The 12440-nt window shown below is 39.7% G+C and overlaps 1 protein-coding gene across 11 annotated transcripts in view; it reads right to left on the reverse strand.

The window, feature by feature from the left end:
* Positions 1-11547, reverse strand: part of LCORL (ligand dependent nuclear receptor corepressor like) — a 160283-nt gene extending 148736 nt beyond the window's left edge. For 5 of the 11 annotated variants that reach the window (XM_059381586.1, XM_059381552.1, XM_059381578.1 and 2 more), the window contains exon 1: positions 10781-11103. In XM_059381586.1, coding sequence (XP_059237569.1) covers positions 10781-10934 — 154 coding nt within the window. In that variant the 5' untranslated portion in view covers positions 10935-11103. Of the gene's footprint in view, positions 1-10780 lie in introns of all 11 variants that reach the window. The other 6 variants (XM_059381543.1, XM_059381534.1, XM_059381515.1 and 3 more) reach the window with 3 other exon arrangements.
* Between the last annotated feature and the right edge of the window lie 893 nt (positions 11548-12440).

Genomic DNA, 12440 nt, shown 5'->3' on the forward strand with positions numbered 1-12440 from the left:
AACTTATCTGATCATGCTTATTACCTGTTAAAAAAAAAAAAACTTTAAGACTCATAATTTCTTCCTTATAGAAGACGTAATTTATACTTCCAGTCCTCCTCCCTACTCCCACCTTATACTCCAATGACACTAGAATGCTGAATATTTTCAGAATATATCATTATTTAGACTTCTATACTTTTGTTTACACTATCCTTCTGCCTGTTGCCTCTGACCTACTCTCCCACTAGTTCATTTAACATAGGGATCGGCGAACTATAATCTGTAGGCCACATCTGGCTATTTTTGTAAATAACTTTTTACTGGAATACAGCCATGGCCATTCATTTATATATTGCTTTTGCACTTTAACAGTAAAGTTGAATAGCTGCAACAGAGACCAAATTTACTATCCAGCACTTTACAAAGAAGCTTTTGTACAGCACAGAAAACCGCATCAACAAAACAAAAAGCCAACCTACTGAATGGGAGAAGATATTTGCAAATGATATATCTGATAAAGGGTTAAAATCCAAAATATATAAAGAACATATACAACTCAACACACACACACACACACACACACACAATTCAAAAAATGGGCTGAATAAACATTTTTCCAAAGAAGACATACAGATGGCCAACAGACACAAGAAAATATATTTAACATCACTAATCATCAGGGGAATGCAAATCAAACCACAATGAGATATTACCTCGCACCAGTAAGAATGGCTAATATCAAAATGACAAGAAATAACAAGTGCTGGAGAGGATGTGGAGTAAGGGAATGCTTATGCACTACTGGTAGAAATGTAACAAAGTCCAGCCACTGTGGAAAACGATATGGAGGTTCCTCAAAAAACTAAAAATAGAAACACCATATGATCCAGTAATTCTACTACTGGGTATTTACCCAAAGAAAACAAAAACACTAATTCAAAAAGATATATGCACCCATATTTTTATTGCAGCATTATTTACTACAGCCAATCAATACATCCATTGATGGATGGATAAAGACATGATACATACACACACACACACACACACAAAAGAATATTACTCTGTCATAAAACAAAAATGAGATCTTGCCATTTGCAGCAACAGTGATGAGCGAGAGGGTATTATGCTAGATGAAATAAGTCAGACAGAGAAAGACAAGTACCACATGATTTCACTTATATGAGGTATCTAAAAAACAAAACAACACCCAGACCCTTCAATACAGGGAACTGGTTATTGCCAGAGGGGAGGTGGGTGCAAGGATGGGCAAAATAGATAAAGGGGATTAAGAAGTATAAACTTCTAGTTATAAGATAAGTAAGTCAGGAGATGAAAAGTACAGCATAAGGAATATTAAAAAAAAAAAAAAAGTTTGCCAACTTCTGCTTTCACTCAATCTTTGGAAGCCTCATCACTTTGAATCAAAATTGTTTCTGCTTCTCTCTTTCCATTACATTACACAAACTTTAATACTTAATATCCCTGATAACTGTGAGTGCTTTAATAAAAGCAAAATCTAAGCCTTATTCCTAGTATATACAATAAGCTTTTTACCCACCCACAGTCCCCACCTCTCCCAACAATTTTCACATTCTTAGGGGAAGTATTTTGAAAGAGGCTTCTGCCCTTTTCTCTACCCTTTATTCAGTCCTCCCAAAGGAAAGAGGAATGACTAATATTGGCAACATCCTGATAGTTGTTCCTAATGGGATGAATTAATGTTTTAAAGGTCATTTTCATGCATGGCCAAGCCTAAGTCTCACTCTGCCTACATGGTCATACCTACCAATAAGCAAATCACATGGTAAATTCACCAAGCTCTATCAGGCACAGAGCCTCCTGCTGGCTGCTCTATCTTTGATAAGGTGGTAAATTCAATTAAGGGGGACAGGGAGTAAAAAAAATTTGAGATTTGGCCTCAATTCCAAGCCACGTTCTTCTGTATAACCTACCATTTAAAAAGTTAATATTTTAATCTCTGATTCCTAAGTCTATTTTCAGTTCAGAACCCAGTAAGGAAGAAACATAGAATTACACCCCATTAACTGGCACACACAGCAGGACTCATGTTATTTGACGATTAACTGACAGAAGTAAATTAATTGGAGAAAAAAATGATTCCTTTAAATTGTGTAACACACTAATTCTGCATGTATTTTAGTGATGAACTTAATTAGGAAAGTATTTTTTGAAGAATAAAAATCCTGATTTTTTTTAAAAGATTTTATTTATTTATTTGATACATACACACACCAGAGAGAGAGTGAGAGAGTGTGTGTGTGTGTCTGCACAAGCAGGGGGAGTAGCAGGCAGAGGGAGGGGGAGAAGCAGGCTGCCCACTGAGCAAAGAGCCCAATGTGGGACTCAATCCCAGGACCCTGGGATCATGACCTGAGCCAAAAGCAGAAGTATGCTTAACCAACTGAGTCACCCAGGCGCCCCAAGAGATACTTTTATAGTTCACATTCAGTGAGTCAAACCAAGCCCATTCTATTTATATGTCTCAATATCTTGTTGCATTCAAGTGTCAAATTAAATAATATACCAAGTAATTGTCAATTATTACTGATTCAAAAAAGCATTCCCCATCATAATGGTTATCTCCCACCTAAATATCCCTAGACCCCAGGTTCATCCAATTACTGCTTCATTTATCTGTTTTTCCTCAAATGCAGCTTCTCAAATTAGTAGTCTACTACAAATGCTATCTCCTCTTATATACATCTTAATTATTTTCTAGCTTATTACAATATGGCTTCCCTCCCCACCACACTGCTGAAATTACCAGTTATGTCACCTAGAACCTAAATGGTGTCAAAAACAATGTATACTTTCCTGTTTGAAGGTACTTAACATCTCAATAATATGTAAGGATCCTTTCTTGTTATAACAGTCCTCTCATTAGATTTGGTGATACTACGGTCTTCTCGTTTTCCCACTTAAAGCCAACTGCCTTACTTTTTAGTGTAAAAGTTCAGTGGATTATTTTGAGGGTCCCCTTCTTCTGCTCAAGGAATGTTAAGATTTCTTAAGGCATGATAAAGAGTAAAAAGAACTGGCCTATTCGAATGAAGAAAGGTCTCAAATTTGTTTTTCAATAAATACCTTAGAATAGACTCTAGGTTGCAATTGATTTTTAAAAGTGACCGAGGATGTATGGTAGAAAATACAACTAAAAAAACAAGTGGGAATCTGGGGCAATGTGTACAAAAGAGAATTAAAAGCAGATGAAAATCTATGGGCTGTAAAGAAGCTAGACAAACAAATGGGGAAAAAGCAGTCTGGTAAACTATCATCAACTACTGAATATGATTATGAGGTTTTACTTTTATGAAGAAAGACAAATGGAAGATGCTACTGCTTTGTAAACTATAAAACCAAAGCAGGTATTCCAAATAATAACTTAATAAAGATTATAAGCTAGACTGAAAGACAATAAAACCAGCAATGCACATAGATATAAACTAAAATCTTATCTGTCTGCCCAACGTGCTTACTTCATTATAAAAACTAATCTGTGAGAAACCATAAAGAAAGTAATAATAACTTGGCAACAAATAAAAATACAGAAAAAAGAAAAACAAGAAGTGAATGAAATAAGCATGTTAGGTTTGTTGTCAACCATTAGAAAACTGTATAAAATGAGATATAGAAAAGTGATTCTTCATTAAGTTTCAAATTCTTTTACTTTCTGTGGGGAGTAAAAACTTCTGAAAGAATTGCTTAACGATAGATTCAGCCCTAAGTATGGAGTCTAATGAAGTTAAATGGGTCCTCCAAATTTTGAATGTATGAATTTAGTGCTCTAACCAATTGTTATCTATCACACATGAATGCTGGAGATATATATATATATATATACATATATATATGCATGTATGCATGTGTACATATATACATATATATATATGAAGGAATACTATTGAAAAAAGAAAAAGATAGGAAATCCACACATAAAAAAATGTAGAATATTATAATTGAAAGGCTGGATTTACTAATAAAGAAAAAAAATTACATATCCAAAAATCTACATGCCTTTGTTCCTCCTCCCAGGACTGCACTGTGGTAGAATTAAAGACCAGAACTGAAAGTCAGACAAGTCAGGGGAACATGGAGAACACATAATAACAACATATCAGGGTGCACAGCCAAGCAGCGAGGGATGCACTCAGATAGCCAGCCAAAGGAAACAGCATGGACATGAAGAGACAGCACCATGCAGGAGGCTATGATATGTTTAGACCAGCTTGTAGTCTATATCTAACATCTGCAAAAATACAAGTTTCATAGACTGCTTGGTTCTAAGAATGGCATAATTTTAATTTTCCAAGTATAAAATAATCCAGGAGTACACAGAATTTCAAATTTTACATGCGAAATCCACTGATAGACCAAATGTAAAGACAAATGTGGATACACATCTTAACCACCCAACTATTCATTATCATCATAGATCCCATCTGCCTTGTGCATGTAATTTGTGCCATAATTTACACCTTTTTAAATTGGTAAAACAACAGCAAGTGCTTGAAAAAATAGTTGTACAGCCAAGTGCCAAGGTTTTTGGGTGGACCTATCCATACCAATCCCCATCAAATTCAGATTTCTAAGGAGATTTACTCTTCTGGAAGTTACATGGCAATAACGAACAGATGAAGCAGAAGTCAGTGGACAGACAAAAGAGCAGAATGCAAGAAGCCAGAAGAAAGAAGTGTCAAGTTGATTATATAGAATTTTATTTACCTGGACTGTCCCTATCTTTAAAGAGTCACAGCTCCATGAAGTGCTCCCATAACTTCTTCACAGGTTAAAAATAGAGGAAGAGACTAGCCTCTGATACCCCTACCGCTATTATAAATGGCAGGTATTTTGGAAGAAAGCCCACTCTACAAACACATGCAGTATGCAAAGCTCTAAGACAGTGATGTGTTTAACAGGAAGAGTAAAAAAGAGAAGGTACTGACACATAGTAGCTTCAAGATGATCTAGTATGATACAAATTTTTTAAATGAATTTAAACTGGGCACCTGTGTGGCTCAGTTGGCTAAGTGACTGCCTTCGGCTCAGGTCATGATCCTGGAGTCCAGGGATCTAGTCCCACATCAGGCTCCCTGCTTGGCAGGGAGTCTGCTTCTTCCTCTGACCCTCCCCCTTCTCATTCTCTCTCTCAAATAAATAAATAAAATCTTAAAAAATATATTAAAATGAATTTAAACTAATTTCTTGTATTCAGGTACTCCAAAGCCAAAAGATTCCTTAGAATGTAGGAAGGCATCATTCTTTTGATCTCTCCATATATGAAAAGACAGTATTATGCCAAATGATATACTGTGATTCTAAAACTCTGACTCTGTGACTCCAAAATAACCCTAGAATATAGATCATGCAAGCCCTCACTATCTTTTCCTCTAATATGCCTCATGATCCTTTTATTAGTTTATCAGCATTCCCACCAGAAAAAAAAATCTATTGACAAAAACATAAAGCTCAAAGCTAATAACCTTGTAAATCACTAATAATAATACCTAACATTTATGGAATGGAATGTTTTTATATGGTAGACACATATTAACATATATCAACATAATTAATTCTCAAACCACTTTATTATCTCCAATTTACAGATAAGAAACCAAAGTACAGAGCGGTTAAGTAACTTGTCTACATTGGTAAGTGGTAACACTATGTTTCAAACACAGGTACTCTAGCTCCAGAGCCTATTTATTTGCTGTATTTTCTATACAAATAAAAGATCTGAAGAAAGAGAAATTAAGTTGTGGGTTTGGTTAATATTAACACATTTGAAATAAGTGGTACCATAGTATCAAGTGTTGGCTGGAGCTATTATACTATAAAACTGTGCTGTCCAATGAAGTAGCCACTTGGCCACATGTAGCTATTAACTTGAAATGTGGCTAGTTCAAAATTAAGATGTGTTAGATGTATAAAATCCTAACTTCAAAAATTTAATATTAAAAAATGTAAACTAACTCATTAATAATTTGGTATGGATTAATGTTACAATATTTTGAGGTTAGTGACTTAAAAATGTGCTTTTCAAATGTGGTTACTAGAAAATTTTAAATTAAATATTTGGCTCCCATTATATTTCTACTGGACAACAATGGTATGTACAAAAGGAACTGGAGTTTAAAGAATGATTCTAATCAGATCTTTGCCATTTTATTTTGTTGTTGCAAGCTTAGGCAAATTAGTTACACAGAGTATTGGCTTCTGGATGAGAAAAAAATAGGGTTTAAAAACAGTCCTGAAACCTAGTGTTCAGATTTTGGTGTCTAAATTTATTCTCCACTAAAAAGAATGGAGAGTTCTTTGGAGAAATAATTTATGTCAGGGCTGGGACAGGTTAAGTACAAGATGAACCTGGAATATCTTGTTTGGGCAGGAAGGAAGTGCTCAAAAAGTCATTTGAGAGATGAGGGTGAGAGGTGTGACTTGCCAAAAAACACTGGAACCAGCTTGATGAGGCTCCCAAAGACCAATCCAAGACAATCGGGGAATCAAAGTAATGATTATAATGGATTTAACCATTAAATAACCTCCAAATCTATGAGTTCATGTTGATAAAAATAACTGGATAAATAAATAAATAATAGAGGAGACAGGAAAGATTGCTTTATGACAGACTACCAAGTACTAATTATAGAAGGAATGACAAAGTTAGAAAATCATGAATGGATGTTAAAACTTGTGGGTGAAATACTGATGAGACTATGTTAATATTCTGTTCCTCAAAATATCTTCCCTACGAATTACATTATTAATTGTAAAAGGATAAATAATAACTTTGAAGAAGAAATATGGAGATACCACCTTACTCAAATTTTCAAAACTAACATCACCAACATTGGGACAAACCAACATTATGAACCTCAAGATATGATGTACTGATAAAGAAAGAACATCTCTTGAGAGGTATTCCTGCCAAATATGTATAAGCAATCTAGTCATGAGAAAGCAACAGACAAATTCATATTAGGGACATTCCACAAAATAACCATCCTGTACTTTTAAAAAATGTCAAGGTCAAGAAAAACAAGAAAGGCTGAGGAAGTGTCCCAGATCAAGACAGACAAAACAGATAGTTCAAGGAAATACAATACATGATCCAAGACTGGGAGGTAGGGGGAGCTTATAGATAAACGAGATAAAAATTGAGCATGGATTATGAAATAGATAATAGTATTATGTCATTTTTAAATCTCCTGGTTTTAATAATTTACACTGTGGTTACATAAGATAATATCCTTGGTTTTAGGAAATACACACTAAAGAATTTAAGAATAGAGGAATGATATCACTAAATTATCCTCAAATGGTTCAGAAAAAAATAGCTATAAGGCAAGAATGATAAATGCAACATAATATTACATTATGTAATACAACTGGTGAATGTGAATAAGCGTACATAGCTACCTTCCTACTTTCTCTTGTACCAGCCTTCCAACTTTTCTTATAAATTTGAAATTTTATCAAAATTAAAAGTTAGCCCAAAGTAGAAAAACAAAGAACTAGGCCTATCTCCCAGACTGAATATCCTAATAGACTATATAAGACCTGGTAATATTTAAAAATATGCTAATACATTTCTTTTATGCTTGACTTTGTTTTAAATTTAATGACTTATCAGATACTAATTGTATTATATATTTCATAAGACCCGAGACTTTAACCATTACCACTCAATGTCATACTGAGTACTAGGATACTATTTACTATATCCAATAAGCACTCAAACATTTGTTAGCTGAGCATACTCAAAATTATAGCATTGTATAGGATTATAGGAAAATTATAAAAAGCACCACATTGTAAGTAGAGCTATTAATTAGGACATAAGAGTTCGTAGAACTTTTCAATTAAATTGTAAAAAAGAAAAACCAGGAATAAATCTCAGAGTAGTTACAAATCTAACCTAAAGACATTAGTTCCACAAAAAGAGAAAAGCAAACATCAATTTCCATATCAAGAGTTAAGCATCTTAGCTAACTTCCAATAGTCATGACAACTAAAATGAACTTTTTCCCTTATGAAATTAGAATATTATATGAGTTATTAAAAAAATCAGATTAGTTTAAAAACTTGGGCTAAGAATTGAGATTTAAAACTTCACTACTGGCTCAATACTAATTCGCTGTATAACCCCAGGATATTGCTTACAATTTCTGTCTCATAAAAATAAGATTTGGGGATAATTTTCTTTCCCAAATTATAGAAAGTATAATTTCTGAAAATTATTTCAAGCAATAAGAGCACTGAATATATTCAATACAGATATATACATATATTCACACACATGCAAAAAGGAAAAAGATTTGAGCTTTTTTGTAAATAGATTTACAAAGTATTGAATATAAGCACGTTAATAGCAAAAGGTAATTTAAAATAATGACACAAACTATATTTAATCCTAATTCTCACTATGAATAAGTGCTTCACATATAGGATACTGGAAAAAACCAACCAACAAGTGTATATCCTATTTTAAAAGTTTTATTGTTTATGAAAAATAATGAAAAAAAAGATGAGATGGGTTTTACTAGGTCTCTTGACTGACTATGAGAAACAATTCTCAAATATAGTTAGAGCCCAGGAAAAAATGTCTTTTCAAATACAGTACATTTATACATTAAAAATATAATATAGAGATTGCATGTTACACATACCACATCAACTCAATTTTCAATTGAGTTCTACTTGTGTGTTGATAAGGCAGAAAGATATTCTAAATAAATCCCTTTTTCCATCAAATCCAATGTCATGTTTAAAAATTGACTATTTTTCAAAACTACACATATTTTTGTGATACAGAGCCATACATAATGTATCCAACAAGAAGAAAAGAGAAAACCTCAAAGTATTCCAAAACATAAAAACTGACGGAAAACATCTACAGATCACTGCGTGCCTCGGTAAAACTTAACACAATTTTATCCTGAATCAGTGCTTCAGTGCTGTCATCCTGCCTTATTCTCACCGAATGAACTCAACAATTTCTAAACAGGTTGTCACTGGAAGAGATCTTTACATAAGCAATTATAAAAATGGGTCCGTTTTGTATTCAGGAAGCACTAGCAACATTTGGCTTAACATTTTTATAAAAGAATACCGTGAGGGTTTAAAAAAATTTTTTTTAACTTTTTCTAAGAACTAAAATCACTTATAAATACTTGATAAAGCTATTTCCCAGAATGTTTCCTAAAGTAAGACCAAAATATATTTTATAAGGATAAAACAGTTTATTGCTTAAAGTGAACTTAAATGTTCCTAGTCGGAGTAAGCTTCCTTCTTGCACATCTTCCCATATCCACTGTATTCTGCAGGCACATTTCTAAGCTGAAGCTGCACTAGTTTATTCTACCACGGTCTTCTTTTCACTAGGGAAAAACAAGAAAGATCTTCAGGTACTAACCAAACAAATCTGAGTGGGGGTGGAAGAAAAGGGGCGCGAGGTGGCGCAAGAACAGATGGAAATAAGGTAATAGAGTTGTTTTCTTAAGGCACTAAGGTTACTACTCCTCAACTCCAAATGCCAAGATTTAATCGCCAGTCGAGCAAGCTGCTATCACTACCCATCCACTCCTTAAAACAATGCAACCTTCCTTTATACTCTTCTCCCACTCTCCAACCCACACCTCCTTCCAATACAAACAAGCACAACACACCCCATCCCATAACCCTCATAGTCCCTTCTATGCTCACTAAACCAGCTTGCTGGGTAACAGCTCCTCGCACACTCACTCAGACAAAAAAGCGACCGCGGCACGGTGGGGAGTTCCCATAATCTCCTGCCACCCCGAGCAACCCGCAGAATGACAGCCCCGAGCCCAGAAGTTTGTAGCAAAACGATTCCGACCCCACCGAAAGGGAAGATGGAACTGCAAGAGAACGGGGATGGGAGATGGGGAGGGCGATGTGCGTGAATGTGCAGGGAAGGGTCCATCACATGACAGTACAAGAGGACCCGAGCCGTCCCGGCGTCCGCGAGGGGAAAAGGAGGGGGGGGGGCAAGGGGGGGGGGGGGAAAGGGTGCTGTCACCATGGCAACACCCCCCATCCGTCCAGACTTCCAAAGAGGGAGGAAGAACTTCAAATCCCAACCGTCAGTGCTCGAGGAGCTCCTTCTTAAAGGGGTACACACAGCGCCGCCGCCGCCGAGCGCGAGAGGGCAGAGTTGGGTGCCCCCGCCCCTCGGGCGACGCCCCCGCCGCCCCTAGCCCCCCGCCGGCCCACCCGCGACCCCCGCCCCGCGAGCGCCCGGGGTCGCCCCGGTCCCAGTCCCCGGGAACTCGGCTGCATCGACCGGCCCGGCCGCCCGCGGTGAGAAGGGGGTGTGTGTGCGCCCGGTGGGGGCGCGGACCAGCCCGCCTTCCTCCCTCCGGCCCTGCCCGTCGGCTCCCCTCCACCCGGAGGCCGACCCGCCGGGCCGCTGCCTGCCCCCCGACAGGGTGGACGGCAGGCTGCGAGGGGCGCCGCGGAGTTTCGGGGAAAGCGCGAGCGAGCGGTTTCCTCGGGGTCTCGGCGAGCGGGTCCGAACTAACAGTTCCTGAGGAGCGCAAGAGCTGATGAAGGAAAGGAGCGCGAACCGCGCCGGGCGAGAAGCCCCCAGACAAAAGGCGAGCGCCGGAGCCGCCGCGCCGCCGCAGCTCCCATCGCTCTCCCCCATTGAACTGACCCGAACGGGAGATTCAACTAACCCCCTCAGCCACAAACTCCTCGGGCTGCGGCAGCCGTCGCCGCGCGGAGTAGGGGCCCCGGCCCGTGTCTCTCTTACCTACACAGTGCATGAGGCGGTGGCGCCAAGAGTCGAGTTCCCGCCGGAATCCTCTCCTCTCCGCCGCGCACCTAGGGCTCCGGCACTGAGCGGCGGCGGCGGCGGCGGCAGCAGCGGCGGCGGCAGCGGCCATTCTCTCTCTTCCCTTGTCCATCTGCGTCCCGCGTCACGCGCCCTCATTTACATACGAGCGGCGCAGGCACGAGGCAGGGGCGCGAGCCCTCGGCGCGAGCCCCGGAGCGCGCGCCCCCCGGAGGGGGGGTTGATTGACACGTGTCACTACCTTCCCTTTGCCCTTCCCTCCCCCTCCCACCGCTCCCTCAGGGAGAGGCGGGGAGGAAGCTTGAGGAGAAGGAAGCAACCTGCCGCTTCCGCTGACCCCGCCTCCCCATCCACTCCCATCTCCCTCCTCCCCCCGGAGTTTACTCAAGCAAGCCATACTGTTCCTGCCGCCGCCCGCGAAAATCCTGAGCGGGAGCAAGAGGCTCGGAGCTCGTCCAGAAACAGGCGTGCTGATGGAGCGGACTAGCAACGCCTCCCTTCTGACTTTGCGACGCGACTGGGGCCGCCCGGAGACTTCACTTCCCAGGCTCCGTTGCGCCGAGGTCCCGGAGCGGAGCTTGCCGCCGCTACGCGATGCATGCCGGTCCTTGTAGTCCAGCAGGGATGGGTGCTGACCAATTCTCTCGCAGTGGGCTTGCAAGCTGTCCTTGACTTCTTTGCGCTGTTACAGCTTGAGGGCTTAACTTCCAACTCGCTGAGCACCGGACTGCGCTGCCAGCGTCGCCGAGTCTGACCCAGTTGTCTTAGCTTCCCTGGGTTCCTTGGTAGAAGAGCGGTGGAAACCGCTGGAGTTGTCTGCCCCTTTACGTTTCAGGCGGTGTTTTGTGCTTTAAGTTCTGGAAACTTTTGGCGGAGGGGAAGGGGCGGGGGGAGCGTGGCGCGGGGGGTGGGGTTGGTCACTGTCATCCCGCCACCGCGGGGAAAATCAAGCCGGCCATTCGGCTGCATCAGAAATAACTGCCATATATTCAGAGATCCCACAGTGATTTCAGTTTTCAGGACGACGAGATCTCGAAAGGCAAGAATATTTGCAAAGGATTAGGGAAAAGATGAGGGGATTCTCATTGAAAATTGTTTACGGAGGGATGGGGTGTGGCTGGGTGAGAACTCCAAAAAGAGAAACTATTATGCTCCGCAAAATGTAAACTCCTGTTTGTCAGCGACTCGTCGAGATTCTGTACCTTGGCTTCTCTCACTTTCATGACCTTCATACAGTGGGTGACACGGGATTTGGCACTTTACAAAAGTTACGGAATAAATTCTGCGCTATGCTAGAGAAAATGCTTCTTCAGAGAGAGGGAAAACTAACTTTCTCTTCCTCGCTCTCTCCTCCCCGACCCTTCCTCCATCCCTTCTTTCCAAAACTTTTGATTGGATATAAACTTCAATGATATATATATATATATATATAGATAGATAGATCTAGATCTATCTATCTATATATGTATATATAGTTAATTTATTTATTTGCTTTGGCACCAGAGTGTGTGGCTTTCTGTATATGTGCAGGGGTAAAACCAAAGCTAAGACACCCAAAGTTTGCTGAGAAGTACTGTGTAGTATTGGAAATTTATGCAAAAATATGCTTTACTCTTCT

The sequence above is a fragment of the Mustela nigripes genome, chromosome 1 (genome assembly GCF_022355385.1).
Source record: "Mustela nigripes isolate SB6536 chromosome 1, MUSNIG.SB6536, whole genome shotgun sequence".
Classification (NCBI taxonomy): domain Eukaryota; kingdom Metazoa; phylum Chordata; class Mammalia; order Carnivora; family Mustelidae; genus Mustela; species Mustela nigripes.